The sequence below is a fragment of the Saccostrea echinata genome, unplaced genomic scaffold (assembly GCF_033153115.1).
Source record: "Saccostrea echinata isolate AGI-Se365-2 ecotype Australia unplaced genomic scaffold, CSIRO_AGI_Sech_v1 ptg000033l, whole genome shotgun sequence".
Lineage (NCBI taxonomy): Eukaryota > Metazoa > Mollusca > Bivalvia > Ostreida > Ostreidae > Saccostrea > Saccostrea echinata.
This window is the reverse complement of record NW_026889782.1, coordinates 36,922,922-36,945,450: the sequence shown is the minus strand read 5'-3', so window position 1 is coordinate 36,945,450 and position 22,529 is coordinate 36,922,922. Positions and strand designations below refer to the sequence as shown.

Sequence of the window (22,529 nt, the reverse complement as noted above, 5' to 3'; positions counted from 1 at the left end):
GCCTGGTCTGGTGCGGTCAGATTACTGCTATAATTAGCCTAGCAGGTGCCCCCTCTATCATATGTGACCATTCTGTCGGGAGGAACTATCTAGCGACCAATACACACCGACATGTACCTCAGGACCTTACAGTTACTGGTGATCGGCGTAATAATACATAATACACAAGGTAAGAGGGGATACTTCGTTTCCTGGGGGTCAATTTGACGATTAACTAGTATTATCGGTAGGGGAAACTCTTATTTGTTGATAGATTTAAAAAATAAAAACTAGATATGTGAACTCTGAAAATTCAGAAAAAAAGAAATTGTATGTTGCGTCCATCCGAAATCATTTATAAACGTCACAGTATGGAGCCAATGTCAGAAGTTAATAAAAATACTCTATTAAATGGAAATCATAGAGAAACATAAAAATAATCAGTAGCATGTACCCCACTTCAACAACATCAGAAATATACATATGAATTAATATGAATATTTATACAATTTTTTCCTCCAAACACAACAAATTAATATTTTTCTAAAACAAGAAAAAAATTAGCAATTTTCGGTTTAGAAGTAGAAACTTAAAAACTGCCGTATTTCTTGTTCACGGAGACTTGTTTGAAGTTAGATAAAACGAAAACAAACATATTCTTATATTTTTTTTAATTTAATAAATATATTATTTATGCAAATGACAAAACATTAATACAGAATTATGAGGGATGCGTCGCCACATGTACACATATATGATACGTTTTGTGTATTTCTCGCCGGCAATTGCAAAGTTTTTAACCATGTTACTAAACAATATTTTATAAAAAGATCTCTAATGCTTTAATTTCGCAAAAAAATCTTGTTGTGCGCTCCCTTTTTAGAGGTAGTCACGGTCATTTAAAGGGTTAAGTGTTAAAGATCTTCCATCGCCCGTTTTGCAAATTATCTCAGGTATCGATATGTCCCTAATGTCCTAGTATACCAAACAAACTAGACAGAGATTCACTAAATAGATTAAGTTGTCCCTAAATACATGGGTGAAGTGTTTTCCGTTACCGAGTTTTTGATGTTATCTTTAAAATTTTCTTCTGTAAAATTCGGACACTTTCGAGCTTTTGATCCTTTGGAAGCGATTTCCGGTTTAAGCGAAAGTGAAAACGGGGTAACTTGTTCTGGTCAACATTTGCGCTCATCGATAATTATCTAAAATGTAAAAGATGACGAAGATTAAGAGTGATCGATCTCAAAAAATCTTTAAACAGTACAAATATGTGAAGAAGACATAAAACACGGATCCCTGGAAATTCCATAGGGATCAGGTGCCCAGGAGGAGTAAGTATCCCCTGTTTACCAGACACACACTCCCAAGGGATCGATTAGATTTTTAGATTATTACTTAGTTATATAATGTATTTTATTGATTATGAGTTACTGATTTTATTGATTTAATGTTTTTGATTTTAGGTTATACTCTATCCAGGCGTAGAAGATGTGCCCCTGTCAGTTTTATGTGTTTTAACATGAGATACGACTTCTCCACTGGCTGTTTTGTATGTGGAGGTAAGGGGAGAGAATAAAGTACGAAAAGTAAACAAAAATTGATATCTCTGTATATCCGGATATTTATTATCTTTCTACACTTTCGGTTTTGTATTTTAGATACAAGTTGCTTACTGTATGTTTTCGAGATAAAAATAATTCTATACATGGTGGGCGTGTTATCAAGCTATCACTGTGGGTAGCACGTGACCTGTGTGTTTGTTTGTTTGTATGTTGTTTAACGTTCCTCTCGAGAAGTTTTCACTCATATGGAGACGTCACCGCTTGCTGTTGGAGAGCTTCAAATTTCAACCTATGCTCGGCACTGAGCAGTGAGGGATCCGTTTCGTGCCAACACCTACTGCGACACGGGACCTTGGTTTATACGGTCTTATCCGAAGGACTGGTCTCTACGTCCCACAGTGGATTCGAACCCTCGACGTAAGGATCAACTCCTTACTTCGCGACTCTAGAGCAGGCGCTCTAACCACTGCGCCACGAGGGCGACTTGATCTGAGTGTACACATTGGATAAAAAAGTGTTGAGAACATATTTTGTTTCTCTTATAAGAACATTACGATATCATTGATGACTACATTTCTTTACTTGTATTACACGTGCTTGTTTATTATTGACTGACTTTACATTTTAGCAGGACTTCCTGTTTTATCTTTATAGGTAACAATAACCAACAGGCTACTACGACGACAGCTACTCCACAGTTCACCAACACCGTCAAAGGACAACAAAGTACACATTACATACAGATAGCAATTCAAAAAAGAGAAATTTTGTTTCTCAATCATTTATTACAAGGTCAAACGTCGAGGTCAAAAATCGAATTCAATGTCATTTTGATGGTTGTATTTAAATAATTGCAATTTATAGGACAACGTTAAGTAAGATGCTATGATATAATGAATCACCAAGATTAAATCTAAAGGAACTGAGGCATTTTCGTCATTCAAAAATACTGTAAACCAACTATTATTCGCGTCATCTTTTATTCGCGATTCGTCAGATTGAAATCAATCCGCGATTATTAATTTTCGCGACTGGGGAAACATTCTGTACAAATAAAAAGAAAAAAAATGATCTACGGCGATTAATATTTGCGAGTAAATGTAGGTTGCGGAACTCGCGGATATTTCTCGCACGCGAATAAAAGTTTGTTTACAGTAAGCAATTTTTGATCGGGATAGGGATCCAGATAATATTTTTTCTTTTACCAACAGAATGTACAGACACGGCTGTTAACTGTCCACATTTCATGATTCAGTATGATAAAGATGGCTGTCCGTATTGTGGATCAGGCGGGCCAGGGTCAATGAATAATAATGGATGTGAGTTGAAGAATAATTTTATTTACTTCAAAGGTTATCATCTGGAAAAAAAAACACAACTGAAGTAAGGGAATAACAACGATCAAAAAAACTTTAGCTATATAACAAATATGTATAGTGGAATCTTAGAAATGTATAGTCCAGCCTAGTTCATCGGGACAATAGATATAAATGTATTTTAAGATTTTTTTTCCTTTCATTTTTTTTTCCGGAAATGAAACATCCGGTATATTGGTGTCTGGTTATCGTTGATCTACTGTATTTGGTAACGTAATTTATTTTCCTTATTTCACGAAGTTCTCAACCAGGGAGCCGAGACGAACTGCCTGACGTTTGCCGAATTAATGAAGTGCCCCATGCAATGTCATTATACAGATCCCATAAACGGCTGTAATAAGTGTACCTGCGATTCTAACGGTAATAGTTGTATTACTAGTACTATTTTCACGAGAATGTCTTACTATAGACAGTTTTTATAGCAATAGTAGAACAGTAGAACCTGAGTAATACGACAAACACGGACACACGGATACACAAGGTGTCAGAATGCAAAATGTTTGGAATATGACAAATAAAAAAATGACAATAAAAAAAAGGTCAGAAATCAAATTGAAAAGAACTGTTATCTTATAAGACATATTAAATAAGTAAGCTTGGTAGGCGTTGGTCATGTAAAACACACTTAACTAATTTTTCTTTACGCGTTTTCATATATATTTATTTTTTTGTTATTTATGCAATTCCTGCTTTATTACAATAATTTTCCAAACATAGAATCATTACTGAAGGTTTATATGTCAATATACGATACTTAAATAACTTTAATTGACTGTCTCAATTTGATTGTCTTACACACACCTGTAAAATAGACATAATCTTACAACTGCTAAGCTGAATTTATATGTGAGACAGGAAAACGGCTTTTTATTAATATTTGTGAATAAATTGAGGCAAAAATGTTATTTATTAGGCAGAATTTATTTTGTACAAATTATCAAATTCAATCTGAAATCTTTTCAATATATAATCATTTGTTTTACAATATACTGATTGAGAAAATAACAATATTTACCGGAAAAGCCTTTCTATTCATTCATGATTAAAACATTTTTTCTAACACTGGTTTTATCATGTTAACTGTAAATATATTATTTTTAATTGTTCTGTGAACAATGATTGACTTTTTCTTTAAAAAACAATTACCCTGAACCATTAAAGAAAAATTGCAGATGACGTGCCTGAACATTTTGATTATTTAAGCACATTTTTTTTTAAATATGATTTAATATCAAGAAAGTGAATAGTTATCTAGCTGAACAGTCCATTGGTAAAATAAAGATGGGCAGTAGAACAAACATGGAGCTTTGAAAACATCAGAGGGGGGATTAGGTGCCACCGGAGAGTAAACATCCCTTGTCAGCCGGTCAAACCCACCATGCTCTCTTTGCCGTGATCTAACAAAAAAAATGTTATTAAAATACGAAGACAATCAGTGTGAAAATAATAGATAAACAATTTTTCTAAAAAAATTCAAGTCAATATTCGACTTACGGATAGATTATATTTGCATACAAGGTCATTGTATCTATCATAGAATTTGTAAAATATTGCCTTTAATGACACCGTTGATATCCTTGTATCATCAACTCATGACATCATATGATAATAAAATTATATTTACGCAAGTGATTTAAGGCTAGGTATAGGCGTTTCTATGCAAATGAGCTAATAAAAATGCAAAAGAGGTATATTTATTATACAGAGAAAGCTTACATTCATTTTCTTATACATACTTAGTTCCCAAAGCATGTTATAGCAAATGCACATTATGACGTCATATTATGACGTCATTGTTCTTTTGTACTCAAAGTAATAAAACATATAAACAATCGGCTTTGGCGCAAGGGCATACCCTATTTAATTTTAAGTAAATTATGTATAATACGGCGAAGAATATTCTAAAGATTAATAAAAGTGCTGCACAAATCCTATGCACTTTCTCGCTTGATAAAAATTTGAGGAAACTTACGCTGGACTTTGAATTTTTACCCTGTTTCAACTCAAAACTTTACAAATAGTAACTAAACAATTGATCTGTCGACATTTGTGCAGCAATATCACAAATCCTTGGAATATTCTGCTTCTAATTAGACCCTGTTTCTATAAAAATAAATAGGGTATGCCCTTGCGCCGAAGCATTTTTGTTGATGTTCTTTATAACTTTGTGTAGTAGAGAGCAATGACGTCATAATATGACGTCATTATGTGTACTGGCTCTCACTTGTCGCGGGTACCAAGTTTGCATTAGAAAATAAGTTTTAACATTTTCTGTATAATAAGTATAACCCTTATGCGTTTTAATTAGTTCAGTTTCATAGAAACGTCTATACTTAGCCTTAACTCACTTGCGTAATCAAATTTATTTAAAACCGGATTCTGGTTATCTGATGTAAAAGCGATATGTTTCAGGAAACCCTATTACAAAACCTACAACGACTACTCCCTCAACAACAACTACACCGACTACAACGACTACTCCCACGACAACAACAACTCCCACAACAACGACTACTCCCAGGACAACAACAACTCCAACGACAACGACTACACCAACGACAACGACTACTCCCTCGACAACAACTACACCGACTACAACGACTACTCCCACGACAACAACTACTCCCACGACAACAACTCCTCCCACTACAACGACTACTCCAACAAAAACGACTACTCCCACGACAACAACTACTCCTTCTCCAACGACGAAGTCTACACCAACACCCACTACAATGACTTCTCCTTCCTCAACGACGACTCCAACTCCTACTTCTAAGTCTACCACAACGACTACTCCCACAACTACTTCTACTCCAACGACAACGACTACTCCCACGACAACAACGACTCCCACAACAACAACTCCTACTTCAACAACTACTCCTACTACAACGACTACTCCCACGACAACGACTACTCCCACGACAACAACAACCCCCACAACAACAACTCCTACTTCAACAACTACTCCTACTACAACGACTACTCCCACGACAACAACTACTCCCACGACAACAACAACTCCCACAACAACGACTACTCCCACGACAACAACAACTCCCACGACAACAACCACACCGACTACAACGACTACTCCCTCTACAACGACTACACCAACGACAACAACTCCCACAACAACAACAACTCCAACGACAACGACTACTCCCACAACAACAACAACTCCCACAACAACAACTACTCCCTCTACCTCAACGACTTCAGCCCCTAATACTACCTCAGCTACAACGCCGACAAAGAAGACTACCACCACTAAACCGACACCAAAGATTACCCTGCCACCAGCGAAAACAACTACAGAGAAAGTAACACTTCCGCCGTCCCACTCAGCAGGAACGGTAAACGTCTCTACAACAATAAACCCCACAACCACTGGTAAGTATATAACAGAGATCATCAAAGCTTAGAAATTATAACAAATTTATGAACAACGGAAATTGGACTGCACTTAAGCACTGCAAGAAAAACATGAACAACAACATTTAATAGCGTACTGCAGCGTAGCACAGAAAGAAGGACATGCATGATAAAATGTTGTGGATTATACTTTAGCATTCTACTTCCTGAATAGTACCAATTTCCTATCTGAATAGTAATAGTACCCATCTCCTTTCTGAATAGTACCTACTCCTATCTGAATAGTAATAGTACCAATTTCCTATCTGAATAGTAATAGTACCAATTTCCTATCTGAATAGTAATAGTACCCATCTCCTATCTGAATAGTACCTACTCCTATCTGAAAAGTAATAGTACCCATCTCCTATCTGAATAGTACCTATTCCTATCTGAATAATAATAGTACCCATATCCTATCTGAATAGTAATAGGACCCATCTCCTATCTGAATTGTATCTACTCCTATCTGAAAAGCAATAGTACCCATTTCTAATCTAAATTGTACCTAATACTATCTGAATAGCAATAGTACCCATCTCCTATCTGAATAGCAATAGTACCCATCTATCTGAATAGCAATAGTACCCATCTCCTATCTGAATAGTAATAGTACCCAACCCCTTTTTGAATAGTACCTACTCCTATCTGAATAGTACCTACCTTTATCTGAATAGTAACTACCCCTATCTGAATAGTACCTACGTCTATCTGAATAGTACCTACGTCTATCTGAATAGTACCCATCTCCTATCATCCAATTGATTAGTGACTACAGCAACAAATATTGATTCTTACCACTAAGTTAAAATAAACAAATAAACAACGCCAATTCTAAGTGACTGAGAGATGAGTCAATACACAGTAGAAAAGCAAATATGTAAAAAGAAAAATGTAGAAGCATATGGAATCATTTAATGGCACCATCAGGTACGTCACAACGCAGGTTTATTTGAGGAAAAAACCCCGTGATTGAATTGATGCGTAATGAATTAGTGAAAGAGAATGACCAAAAATAAACACCAAAGAATAAAGGATATATTACCTTCGATTATCTTGCTGTATTGTTTTTGTCATTGTTGTGTCCACTTTTTGATATTGTTGTTTTTCTTAGGTTGTCCACCATTTCCAAATAACTGTCCAGGACCCTGTGGAAACTTTGACCCAGTAACTTTCTGTCCAGTCTGTGACTACAAACTGTGTGGTAGTAAGTAAACTTTGACCTCCTGGACTTTTGTCCAGTCTGTGACTACAAACTGTGTGGAAGTAAGTAAACTTTGACCCCTTGACATTTTGGTCTCCCTTGGTTTACATGTAAACCATTGAGAAATTCTGCAGACAGGTTCCGGATTTCCAATCTACAACTTGTCAGATTCTTTCTTTAAGTGCTATATTTCTTACTAATATCATCTAGAACAAATGCACTCACTAAGTTCCAGAATTGTAATTTACATCATGCCTGGTTTTCTATTTTAGTGACGCCTCCTCCAGCTGGCTCCTCTACAACTTCCGGTTGTCCAGCAATGTTCTGTGTTCTCAGCTGTCCTAATGGTTTCAAGAAAGACACTAACGGCTGTGATAGATGTGAATGTATTTAAAAATAAATAAAAAATATAGTTATTACACAAGTTGATTCGCTTCTTATGTGATTTATGCTACTAGGAGATTTTCTCAATAGTATCACAACCATGCATTGATATAGATAACTGATGGATCAGAGACACAAGAAGCTTATTGGAAATGAAAAAAAAAAACGTAAAAAGTTAAAATGCTTTGAAAAATAAATTAAAATTACTCTTTGAAGAAAACAAGAAAACAAACAAAGAGTAATTAATTAAAATACTCTTTGGAGAAAACCCATAATTTCATTAAAATTTTGGAATATTTGTTTGATATTTTAATTTGCGGCTGTAGGGCGAGATTAAAAAAGTATTTGTTCTTAGGAATTGGAAATTCCTCTGGACAAATAAGATATTTGTTCGGACGAATAAAAATTCATTAGATACTATCTAGGCGAATTAGATACGCGTTCAGACAAATTCGATAATTATTGGAACGAATCAAAAATTCAATCGGACGAATTATATATCCGTACAGATGAATTAGCGAATGTTTTAAACAAATAAGAAATTAGATATTTGCTTGAATATATTAAATATTTATTCAGGACAAAATAGTAATTTACACTTATTTTCTTATTTTGAGATATTTATACCTAACCCTGACCCTGACCCTAACCCTAACCCTGACCCTGACCCTAACCCTAACCCTGACCCTGACCCTGACCCTAGCCCTAACCCTAACCCTGACCCTGACCCTGACCCTAACCCTAACCCTGACCCTAACCCTAACCCTGACCCTGACCCTGACCCTAACCCTAACCCTGACCCTGACCCTAACCCTGACCCTAACCCTAACCCTGACCCTGACCCTAACCCTAACCCTGACCCTAACCCTGCAGATCTAGCAGAATTCATTTATACAGAGAGGGTTCAATATTTATTCTTTTTTCGTTTTTAAATTAATACATAAATGGCTGTTTGAACTAGTTAAATGACATGTTATAACTTAAAGCGCCGCTGGAGGGCCAGAAAAAAAGAAAATAATTATTAGCTCGGACAGATTAGAAAACCATTGTCAACTGACGCGTCAGCGGAGGTTAACAATGGTTTTCCTTGGGGTGTCAATTTCAATTATTACCCTCCAAAACAGGCACCATTTATGTTATAGTTACACTATAGATATTAATTGGTTAGCTGTAAATACACTCACAGTTTTTCATTCACGAGGGGCGGTGCCCCGAGTGAATAAAAACTGTGAGTGTATTTACAGCTAACCAATTAATATCTATTGTGTAAGTTACTTGTACCAGAGGACCAATGAGAGAAAAGCAAGTTGATAAATAGCACCGCCTACTACGAGGTGTCAAGACACGGTCCGGAGTCTGTATAAATAGCTGTCTCCATCTGCAAGGATCATACTTTACTGCGGCACTGCTACTACAAGTTGTTTTAAAAATTTAAAAAAAATCGGAATTGGTACGTGTGAAGATATTGTACCTTTGAAATGTTGAAGACGCAGAAAACATGAATTTTGTCAGGTACAGGTATAGGGGTAGCGATTGTAGGCTTTTATGTTCAAGCCGTCAACTCTGAAAGAAAAGTTATCTTTCTAGATTTTTTTTTTTTTTTTTTTGAAAAAAGGGGGGATGGATATGGGAAACATCGGCATTGAACTTTTTCTTTATGGCAATCGGCCTACAGAAAAAAATGAAATGATTTGTGACATTTTAATGAAAGTTTGTAATGGTATTTGAAGTAAAAAAATGCGGGGACTTTTGATGTGAAATTGCTATATGTATTTGGAGACGGGAAAGAAAATGACGAGAATTCGAGATAGGACGTATCATTTACTGATTAAGGATAGGCGGAGAAAACATACAGAACCATTTATGAAGCGGACACCGACAAGCTAAATATTTATAATGTTAGTATTTTTGAAATTTAAAATGTTGACTTAATTCATTCATCAGGCATTGCCTTGGTCTTGAAATTGACATCATTCATTCATTAGTCAAGGTCTTGACACAGTATGGCTTGATGCCAAAAGGTGGGCGTGACTTAAAAAAACTGTGATTCTTCTGGCAAATACACCACAGCAAACATGAAAGCAAAATCTAAATTTACCGCCAGTCCTATGGTACAATTTATTATACTGATTTAGGATTTCTGAAAAAAAATCGTCGTTAAGTTTACGTTTTGAAAGTTTAAAGCTCCCCGCTTCTGTTTTAATTTAATAAGAAAGCTTCAAAAAAGATTTACCGACCTCTTTACATTCTCTATTCGAGTTGTCGTTTCCGCTACGCTCCCACATATATACACCTCTGTCACGTGCAGTTTAAATCTGAATAAGTATCTGCGCTCGCCCTAACGGTCGCACTGTCAACATATTAGATTTAAAATAAATGATACAGTATCATCTTTTTCGATAATTACAATAATTAATAAATTTCAAATTTTCAACATTTAAAACTTTTACACGAGCCTTGATAGAGGTGTTGGGTGCGTAGTGGAGGACAACTCTGGAAAGAGAATGACCTCTTTATTTTTTGTTTGATACATAAAGAGTCCTTTATCATCTAAGTTTCTTTATTTCTGCACTCACAAACATTTGTTGTTTTCAAGTAAGCTACATCGGACGCAAGCTTTGATTGACGTCAAGTTTATTCGGCTTATTTCAAACGCACAACGTCGCCTGCGTGGCGCAGTGGTTAGAGCGTCTGCTCTTGAGTCGCGACGTAAGGAGTTGATCCTTACGTCGCGGGTTCGAATCCCACTGTTGGACGTTGAGACCGGTCCTTCGGATGAGACCGTATAAACCGAGGTCCCGTGTCGCAGTCTGTGCTGGCACGAAAAAGATCCCTCACTGCTCAATGGCCGTAAGTGCCGATTATAGGACAAAATTTGCAGCTCTCCACCGGCAAGTGGTGGCGTCTCCATATGAGTGAAAAATTCTCGAGAGGGACGTTAAATAACATACAATCAAACGCAAAACTGACGTTTTATGAATTCTACGGTGAAACATACGCGCATGATTTGCACGCATCTGACATTATCGTTGTGTTACCCGTTGCCAAGTGTGTTGTTCAAGCTGAGGGTCAAATTTCATTGAAACAAAGATGAGAGTGAGGTTATATGCGTTATGTGTATTTATTTTATTTGGTATAAAACTGCTGTTAGTCAAATCACAGCGGTAGGCAGGTGCAGATCCAGGAATTGAAATTAGGGGGGCGAAAGTAGGCAGGGGGTCTGGGGGCCGTCTTGAGGCCCCAGTGGGTCCAGATCGCAGCCCTAGTGGGGGCCTAGGAGGCAAAGCCCCGGAAGATCCTGGTTTCTAGAGACTTTGTAGTGTAAAACAAGGTCTACAGAGTAGACATTTTACATTTTCTCGACGAAGCTGATTTACGCTAACTTTGACAATTTTAGGGGGGGTCTGGGTGCGCCCCCCCCCCCCCCCCCCTCACTTTAAATCCGCCACTGGTACGTACACATAAAACTACACAGGGACCTCGTCTAAAACTAAAAATAAACATCGGTTGTTTCCTAATCGTCGGAATTTCATAATCTTTCTTTCATTAAAAAGAATATCACGATTGGAACGTGCATTTTATTGACTAGCATACTATCAGCACTAATCTTGCATTATCGGAACTGAAGACAGGTGAAATTATTTAATTCCGTTTTCTTCAGTCTATTATCGTTCACAAATTCAAGCATGCGCGTTAGGTCATTCATCGACGAACTTTATCAAATTTTCGTTCATTATCAATATACAGAGAAACCTAATACAGCAATCTATTTCTGAAAAGTCAATCAATATGTTTTAACCTAAATTTTATTAGCAATCATGTAAGAAGTGAAAGCGGATTAAATGAAAACTTAAATTTGAGACCCGGGGGAAGTGTTTATTAACGATTTACGATATCATTATAATGTGGACTGTGACAGTTTATTTATTGTGCATTTCTCTACTAGCAATAAAAGGTTTGTGAATTCTTTACACAAAACATTTCAGGTAAATTAAGAAATTAAAATTTTTGTGAACAAATATTTAAGACACCCAAAGCTTATTATATCGCATCAATATATGGTATGCAGTTATTGTTTTGTATAAAGATGGCCTAAAATGACTTTAGGCATCATTCAATATAGCAGAATATATATGACTTCAATGTCTTTTCTTCTTAAGACTTCGACAATTTTTTTTATCCGATTTATTTATTAGTCTGTATTTATCTCCGAGTTTTTGAGTGTGTCATGCAGTATCACATTGTATGACAATATTTATATATTTCTTAATGAATATTTTACTTGAAATTTCCATTTGAACTTCATTGTATTACTCAAAAATAATCTGAGCTAAATATTGAAATACGCGTAAATTTTTGAACGATATATATCAATGATTAATTTTTTTTTTTGTTATTTACAGGAAGTATTTTGTTTCGGCGGAAGAGCACAAAATGTGAAGCAGTGGTGATGTGTCCCCAGTTTTGCTTAAAGGTGAAAAATGGATGCTATATCTGCGAATGTGGAGGTATGAGACAGAGTGAAGACGATAATCTGTCTGTTATAACATAACCACTCTGTGATAAGTAACTGTACATGGTTTGTGTAGAAGGATATCAGAAGAATAAAGCAATATTTAACAGAAAAATAGATGTATGATATTGTGGAATAAATATACAGTAAAACACGCATATAGCGAACATCCTTATAATAAATTGACGCTTACAGCAAAGTGATTTTCATTTTCCGTGGCTTTAAGATATATTGTGAACTTAATAGATAAAACGAACTATGTTTACAACGAAGCCAAATTGTCCGTCCTTGGGACTTCGTTATAATGGGTGTTTACTGTATAATCTACTGATAAATTAATACTGGTATTAATTCGTGTACAGATTAAGTTTCTATCTATAAATATCGCTATCTATAAATAGCTTAAAGGAATCACAGTTTTATTTTGGTAGGGGGTGCACTTCATCCATGACGGCTTCCAGATATCTTGCGTTTTTTAAATTTAATAATTATTAATAATTCAACTGCCAATTCTGTATAGAATTACTTAATTAAATCTCTTTTTTGAATTGAAGCATTTCGGCATTAATCTGTATTCCATTTTGTACTTCTAAAAACTCAAATGGTAAAGAGCAAATCATTTAAGACTCAACCAAGAATTGTTTTCTTTTCTTAAAAATGGACCGAGTATGTCTGAATTGATTTTAATGTAAAAACAGAATTACAAATCTGATATTACCCTAGATTTGCAGTGTAAAACAAAGATGGTTTTAAGCAGAATTAAAAGAAATCAATCTGATCACATTATTATTTTTCTCTGAGACAGATTCTATGAACTCCTTTATGGAAGAAGCGGTACAGAAAATGAAGCATGACTATGACCCCATTTATCAAACAGGAAGTCGATATCTTAACGTAAACATGGGATCACGTGGGGCTATAAATGGACAGAAACCGAATTCCGCACAATCCCCCTGGATGAGTATGGGCATGGGGGCATTTGGAGCTAATTCTTTTGGTGGACCCATGATGGGTGAATTATCCGTTATCGAACAAAAGGGACAGTATCTCGAGCCCGACTTTAAAGGTAAATCAGATTAAATAAAAGATTTAAGGCTTTTTATTACTATTCGAAATAATAATTTCGGAAAGTAGCCTGTTTTGAAGCTTAGAATATTCCTGATAAAAGCATGTTTTTTTCAAAACTTTCGTCGATTGTAAGTATACCAGTTATCAACCACTAATTACTGACAGTCGATATTTCAATAGGACTCTTTCTCTTTTATCATGCATAACTATCAAAGCTCACAATTTACGATTATTTATATTGACATTTTAGAACAATTCTATGGTGGCATATTTCTGCCCCTTGTGTGCAAGTTATTTTTCTATCAAATATGTCGACATGCAAGATAAATATGTTGACATGCAAGATAGTTATGTCAACATGCAACATAACAAAGTTGACATGCAAGAAAATTAAAATCAAATAAAAATTATAAAAAAAAATCTTCAATAAATCTCAAATATCGCCCACATGTGACATCCAACATGCTAGATGCTACTTATTTATGTCAACAAGCATTTTATTTATGTTAACATGCTAAATAAATATGTTGATATGCAATTTATTTATGTCAACATGTAACTTGGTTATGCTGACATGCAAAATAAATATGTTGATATGCAACTTATTTAAGTCAACATGCAACTTATTTAAGTCAACATGCAACTTATTTATGTCGACATGCAACTTGGTTATGTTGACATGCGAGATAAATATGTTAACATGCAACATATTTATGTCGACATGCAACTTATTTATGTTTACAAGCATTTTTCAGATACAGTTCTGTTATGACCTTAACCTTAGAGCTTGAAACATAGTTCAAGGTCACTGCACACCCTTTAAAGGAGACCTCGGACGAACAGATAGACCGACGGACACATTAATTACTATAGGTCGCCCGCTGAGAGGGGCTCTAAAACGTTTTATAATCTACTGCCACGTTTCTGAATCGCCAGGACATTTTATCTAAGGAAATTCAATTATACTTTGTTGTCCACCTCATATTATAGAAAATAATTTAAACTGCAACATTTGCTTGAATAAATTTTCGATCGTAAAAATCAACTTCAATTTTACCGAAAAAAGAAAAAAAAAACAGAACCGTGCCTCATTGCACGTGTCTTGGGTAGTAACGTATCTGCACGCTCGCACAAATGTTCAAATTGTGTATCGCATAATTTCTTTTGCATTTAAATTTAATCATTTAATTCAAAATCCTATCATTTTGAAAATCAATCATATTTAAAAAAAAGTATATACATGTATCCAAATGAAATCACAAATCGGTCATATTCACTGTAAACTTTTTCGCCATTCCTTGGTCTTCAGACATTTACATCGATTTGTGATTTCATTTTTGGATATTTACTTTTTAAAAATTATATATATATATATATATATATATATATATATATATATATATATATATATATATATATATATATATATATATATATATATATATATATATATATATATATCCGCTACTCAACATAACTAAGTTGCATGTCAACATAACTAAGTTGCATGTTGACATAAACAAATTGCATGTTGACATAAATAAGTAGCATGTTAACATACCTAAGTTGCATGTTGACATAAATAACTTGCATGTCAACATATTTATTTCGCATGTCAACATAAATAACTTGCATGTCGACATAAATAAGTAGCATCTAGCACATTGGAAGTCACATGTGGGCAGTATTTGAGATTTTTAAAAGATTTTTTACAATTCTTATTGATTGCAATTTTCTTGCATGTCAACATAGTTATGTTGCATGTTGACATAACTATCTTGCATGTCAACATACTTATCTTGCATGTCGACATATTTGACAGAAAAATAACTTGCACACATGGGGCAGAAATATGCCACCATACAATTCTTTTTTTCATATTAAAATTGTTTCAAGAGTTTTACAGACCTGCTGGACTTGCTTTACCAGGAAGATGTCCGGAGTTGAACTACGCATGCCCAGGACGATGCTGGAAGACTGACGGTTTTAGTGGGTGTTTTCGTTGTGATTGCGAAGGTAGATGATTTCTTTTTCTTCAGATGATGCAATACACTACATTTCAGAGCAAGTTTGTTCTTTTTAGAATTAAAAAAAGAGTGTAAACACGGACATTCATCATATTTACAAAATTAATCCTAATGTTCTATGCAAAGAAACAAACGACTTATATGAAATATCTTTTTCCTACCTTGTTTCCTCTTTATTTGTTATAACTTCAATATTGCAGAGATGATGACAAATTTATGCGAGATATAACGTTGTCTTCCACCCCGCAAACCTTACCCATTCATCTCTTTGTTAGACATACACATGTATTGTGAGTAATATTAAGTAACGAAGACGTTTAAGATGCAAGAAAAATTAAGTTTAGAATATCTCTGAGTCAGAGTTAGATATAAGGAAAGTATAAGTTAAAGAATTTGACAGAAATTGTTAACAATGGCTTGTGTAAAACGCCCTATGGTTGAGATTTTAAGTAAAGACTCGCCATCTGATATTTTCTGAATGAAAGTCAAGGTAAAGTTTTGCTCTAGGAAGATTTTAGGTGGTTAGGTGGTGGTTAGCCGAAAGAACCATCAGGTGAGGTCATAAGTAAAGGTTAGAATTAAGCGCCCTCTGGTGGATAATATATAAGTGTGGGTAGAGATGAGCATCTCCTGGTTATAATTCTGAGTGACCATTTGTTTGACAGATAATAAATCAACAGCTAAGAGCACATCATCGTCCTTACGAATGTCAACAAGAGCGCCGCTTACCGAGAACAAATCCACAACTGCAGCGCCGTCTACCAAAACTGAAAGAACCACAACCCACGCCCCAGCAACACAAACAAGTAATCATGCAACTTCAACTGTTTCGTCCCATAAAACGTCATCAATTGTATCATCCTCAACAAAGCTAATCTCATCACAATTAAAAAATCTGAATAATATCAAAATAAACCAAGGCAAAACTTCAGAACTTGATGGAACAAATTCATCATTGACATCTGAAGGAAATCCTCAAATGGAAACTACAGGGGTTAAAGGACAAAAAGGGAATACATCCGGCAAAAGTAGCGGAAATGTACAACAAATAAATACGGTGTCGAATTCCAGTTCCACTATGTTAACCGAAACAAACCTTACCGGACGTGTCGGTCCCCCTAGTGCAAAAAGTTTAATGGATCTAACAGGAGTGGATTTATTTAAAATTTTAATTGATGGAATTAAGAAACATCAATCACTTCAGGAGGTGCTGTACACTTTGGCTCACGTTGGAGGTCAAGGTCATACAGCGCAAAATGCTGGAAATCTTGAGAAAATGGATAACACTGAAGCAATGAAACACGAATCCCAGAAAGGTGATAGAATCAATAACTCAGAAACATCACTCCAACAAACAAACAGTCTTTTAACACACCCAAGAACGAGTATTGTAAACATTACATCTGAAACAACTTCAGAGCCTCCAATAACCGAAGTGTCGGGTGGACCTCATAAAACTGACAACACAGAAGGAAAAGCTGACCAGAAAAGCAGAAAGGGTGAGCATATTTACTCAGAGAGTAAACAGATAAAGGGTTATCAATATTTACTACAAATGATATTGACATCTTTCTGTTTTCCATAGATAGGCTCTTGAAAGAGAAAAAGATCCTCCATGTTCTATTCTATTTTTCTATTTATTCTGATTATCCAATTTGCCATTTCAAAATATATGAAGATGTAAATGGAATTCAAATAAATTCTAAATAACATTTTAGGTAAAAAAAAATATTTTGTTGAAAATCAAGTCTTTTAAAACAAACTGATTATTTAGAGGAGTTATTTCTCGTAGCAGAGGGTAATTTGAAAATTAAAGTTCAGTTTTGTAAAACATTCGCAGCTCATGGCATAAGTAATATAATATTTTTGTTTTAAAAGATTGTGTAGACGTTGGAGCCATATGTCCAGTTGAGTGTCACGTGATCGATCCCGTTTCACACTGCCCTGTATGTGGCTGTTCAAACAAAACCTTGAAATCCAATGACCCGGATATAGGTATGCCAAGTGATGTGGCTAGTAATTACTTTATTGCAACAAAATTAAATATCATATTTAGTGGATAAAAATCATCAAATCTGCGCAAGTCAAATCTGATCATTATAACAGTCGTTAAGTCAGCGTTATGTGAATCTTAACAATTCAGGATGTGCGCCTCTAGATGTAAGCTGCCCTAGCGACTGTATTACTCTGGCTGATAACATGTGTCCTGTGTGCGCTTGCACTCACAGACAGACACACAAAGTAACATCAGATGCCGTCTTTAACACTGAACCAACACCAACAACTATTTCATCTCAAATGGGTACATATGTCCTCGTTCTTTTTATTTTCCCCCTTTTTTACAGAACATTTTTAATTCTAATATTTCCGATAGAGTTTACCCTTAATTCTATTTTTGTCGTGTTTTACAGTATGTAAAGTTACAGAGGAAATTCGAAATTGTGCAACTTCCTGTTTGAAGTTTGATGAACATTTTTGTCCAAAATGCACTTGTACTGCGAACAGCAAATCAGGAAAAGGGTCGGACAACCCACAAAATTCACCTGAAAATGATAATAGTATGTACATGTATTTCATTATGGTCCATTCATATTAGAAATACATGTGTATTCTTTAAGAGGTTGGACTCCTATAATTTCTTATTTTTCGTTTCTTTCATTTCTAATTTTACTTCTCCTTTCAGTTTGCCCAGCAGTAGAACGAGGCTGTCCGCAAAGATGTCTAAAATTTGACAAAAATTACTGCGCATACTGTTTCTGTGATAATGACTAGAATAAATGTGGAAAAAAAATATCAGACACATTGGTTTCTTTTGTTTCTTCTCTGATATGCTGTGTATTGTTTGTCTTTGTTCCATATCAACCTTGCTGCTATAGTGATTTCAAATTATAGGCATCTTATTCAAAGTTTAAAAACTGTAATGCCGCATCTTTATTAAGGAAAAATATACTTTTATTTGTCAAATACAATATACTCCAAGATATAGACAACTGCATTCATATATATTATACACACATACTTCTCTTTTGACACATGCTTCTGTCCTCCAATTACACACATTAACACCGAAATGTCGAAATTGTTTTGCAGGTAATTAATCAGACCTATATCGATCCCCCCCCCCCCGAAATACTTGGGAAAGGATGAATTAGTACACATAAACATGCATCTCGAAATTAAGTTTAAAAGACCTAACAACAACAACACCCCCCCCCCCCTCCCAGCTTAGAACGAAGGTCTACCATCATTCTAAAATCACGTAGTAAGAAGCTGATCCTTGTGTTCTAATTCAACTGCCGGAATTGAAGACCGACCCTTTGGATCAGAGTATAAACCGAGGTCCCTATCAAGAAGACATGATAAAGATCCCTCACTGCTCAATGGCCACACGTGTAGAGTTAAGGACGATTTTTTGCAGCCATAAGTGTTGTATCAAAATGAATGAAATATTTCAAAGGTACTAAAAATAAAACAAAGAGGTCACTTTTATCTGAGTAATGTCTTGCCTTTTTTACGTTTTTACTCCTGTTTATCGGACAGTCACCTTAATATGCTGGACAGCTGGTGTCCTTATCACTCCTGAGTATCTGTTTCAATATCACGCTCAAGATACCGCTGTGTACTACCAATAAATGGGATCTAGAGAAATCAGCACTTTATAGGCCCTGGAATTCTTCTACTCACCTTTTTGAAGTACCATACATAAAATACTTATAAAGGATTGCCACACAGGAAAAGTTGGCGATCACATTCACATTTATACAGAGCTCATTCGGTAAGACATGATTTTTGTTTTGTTTTCCCATAGCGACTGTTTTTTTATTTTTATTTCTGGTTTCTGTCAGTATGGAATTTTCTTCACTGAACATAAACAGTTAAAGTGACATTTTTGTCCACGCTTATAGTAAAATAAATGTGTCAAGAAGAAAAACTTCTATAATCGGAATTTGAAACTGTTTTTTGGGATGGAGTAGGAAACACTAAAGGTGAAATAAAAATAAACTACATAAATTAAGGTTCGAATTACAATAGCCTCAGTTGTATGTTCATTGCATTTACCTGTTAAATCTTTGCTATTTGAGTATGCATTACGAGAAATCTTGATTGCAGCAATATAATTTTAAAAAGAAAACAACAGGAAGAAAATCGTGTTGAATTGAATTTAAATTTTGTACTTTTAGATTATTCTGTTGATTTATACAATAAAAAATTATTTTCTCCAAAGCAACAACGGTCTGATATAACATTTTGAAGCCAATTAAAAAAAATACAACTATATACGCAATGTCGTACTCTTGATACCGAAATTATTAACCATCTTACATGATAAACGAACGTAACAAATTCCCCTGTCATAAAATATCCTTCGTATTATGTGTTATAACATTTGATTTGTAATCTTTTTTGTAGAATACATCTAAGAGAAAAGTACAATATATCGCAATTACAAAGTGTAAATTCTTAAATGGGGAGTTAGACGATGAAGGAATGTACTGCAAGGAATGAAAATGGCGCATTGAGGGGTCAAGGAAGACCACCGGAAATGAGGATTAATGTAAGAACAGTTTGCAGACAAAATATTATACTCTTTTACTCTTTCACAACTTTGAAAAATAAATAACTTTTCATAAAGAAAAAAACAAAGCAATTGTGATGATTTATTTTTATGCTACTTGTGCTCGTCCATTGTTAGTCATCATCTTATTTTTAACTTTATTTGATTCTTGTCAAGTGACCTCAAAGATTTTCAACTTGAAATACAGCATCCCTTTTTAAGGGTGGGGGATAACTTTTGTTCAAATGAGATGCCAACCCCTTTCTAAATGAATAAATATTATGTATGAGGATAACTATATTGTGTATTATTTATTTTTTCTTCTTACATGATTGAATAATAGAAAAAAAAAAACCACTACGTCATATTCACCTGCTCTTGTCCTTTCAGGTGAATATACAAGAATTAATTTTCTCTATATGGAACTAAAATAGATTTAGAACTTCTAAATTGATAAAATTAGTAATGAAAACTTATTTCACCTAAATCCGACTTCCAAGCAGATGAGAATGACTTTCAGGGACGTAGTATTGGAGAGGGGGAATGCAGGGGCTGGGTGAATATTTTACTCATATTCGTATGAATATGGCTAAATCATTGTATTGACTTCCAAAGTAGCAACACTTAATTGTATAATGTGCAATGCTGCTTTCAGAATGCAATCAATGCTCATTATAGTCAAAGGAAAAATGCTGATGTGTTCCAGATTGTTTTCAATATTCAACATCATTTATCCTATAGTCCGAAATATTTGACACTCCTTCTCCCTTTTACGAACTGGGTATTAGAAGCGCTGGGAAAACTGCCGAACATTTAATATAACGAAAATTTCTAAATTGCCCCCCCCCCCTGCATTCTGTATGCTTCAAGGACTCACAAATAACATGTTTTGGTTTATTTAGTACTTATCAGTTACGCAAAAACTGAAATACTAAGCTTGAAATATTTTTTAAGTCCAAACTACGAGAGGCTATGAGAAAGTTCGTGGACTGATGCGATAAAATTAATGCCATGTAGTCGGTGCTTACAAAATAATAAGGAACATAAAAAAGTTTGAGGATAATTGAAAATATTAGCTTCATTTGATACTTTGATAATTTGCCAAATTATCATTAATTACAAAAGACATCAAAACGTTATCGCCTCTGAGTTTCTTGACGCCCGAAAACGTTATTGCTTCTCAATGTACGTTCCTCTGCCTCATTACATTTTTCTTGATGACAATCCCTAGAGTTAAGCAAAGAATGTAACCCGTCTTGTTTATATGACTTTACAATGTCATGAACAGCTGATTTCTATGGATAATATTGTAAATTGATCTATACTTTGTAAAGAATCATCAATTACGCAGGTAGGTTAAGGCTTCCCGAAGAAATATCACAGTGCACTCTGTGCCTTCACATCTCTGAACTACAAAAATATGACGTCATAATGGAAAATGACGTCAAGTCACTGCAAACTTGAGGTGTTATGACGGGGAGAGTATCATGAACTTTTCACTTTATTTCAAACTACATGTAAAATGTTCGATAGCTATTGCAAAATTCACGGGTCGTTAAAGGTTTTTTTAAGTCTTATATGTCCGATTATTCTAATTATAGAGGGCGGAGCCCTCTCACGGGCCCGAAGGGCCCGTGAGAGCGGAGCTCTCCCTATAGGTAAAACGTATGTATGTAAAATATATCGAATTCTATTGTAAACTATAATTTTATTACAATACGTATGGAACTGAGAACCTTGTCGCCAATATGGCGCCCATAGTCTTTTCCATCTTGAATCTCGCGACAAATTCACGCACAAACGAGATGCTGGAGAATCGTAATTTTAATTTCAATCCTGCGTTAATGAAATTTTATCAATTCTTATAATCAAAATCACCCTTATAGTACACATCCTTGTTACTTTCGTTTTCAACTAACTTGCACTCAATCGTCATAGACCTGACATGTGACGTCATTCATTGACTGCAGCGGAAACTGTTGAATTTTTAACATTAATAAACTTTACTATATTTTGGTGAAACAAAAACTCAGTTTAACGAATTCCGGTGACGTCACTGTCTAGACTGCGTACTACGCACTATGGAGGGGCGGATCTTTCTGTGGTCCCTTTCACCAGACTTTAGGGGAAAGAAACAACTCTAATTTATTTGTTAATAAATGTCTTCAGGATTATTTTCAATACACAAACTAGAAATATAAGATTTTTTTTTTGTGACATACATAAGTATAATACTACATTTTAAAAAAATGTTTTAGTGGTAAAATAATGCATGAAAAGCTTTACTGAATTCTGGTATGAACTCAAGAAGAGGGGGAAGGGTTTGCATTTTATTTTTTTTTTCAATTTTATTTTTATTTATTTATTTTTATTATTTATTATTCAATTAATTAATTTATTTATTTATTCATTCATTCTTGTCTTTGTTAGTTCCTATATAC

General features: G+C 34.8%; 1 protein-coding gene across 1 annotated transcript; it reads left to right on the top strand.

Annotated features, from left to right (window-relative positions):
* The first annotated feature begins 111 nt into the window (after positions 1-111).
* On the top strand, positions 112-18,305 carry LOC133198511 (uncharacterized). Its single transcript, XM_061334594.1, has 15 exons — positions 112-169; positions 1,446-1,541; positions 2,199-2,270; positions 5,333-6,316; positions 7,452-7,544; positions 7,814-7,927; positions 11,872-11,880; positions 12,329-12,433; positions 13,244-13,504; positions 15,403-15,522; positions 16,199-17,032; positions 17,412-17,528; positions 17,677-17,843; positions 17,908-18,091; positions 18,217-18,305. The coding sequence occupies exons 1-15, from the start codon at positions 112-114 to the stop codon at positions 18,303-18,305; spliced, it is 3,303 nt and encodes a 1,100-aa protein (XP_061190578.1).
* Positions 18,306-22,529: the final 4,224 nt, after the last annotated feature.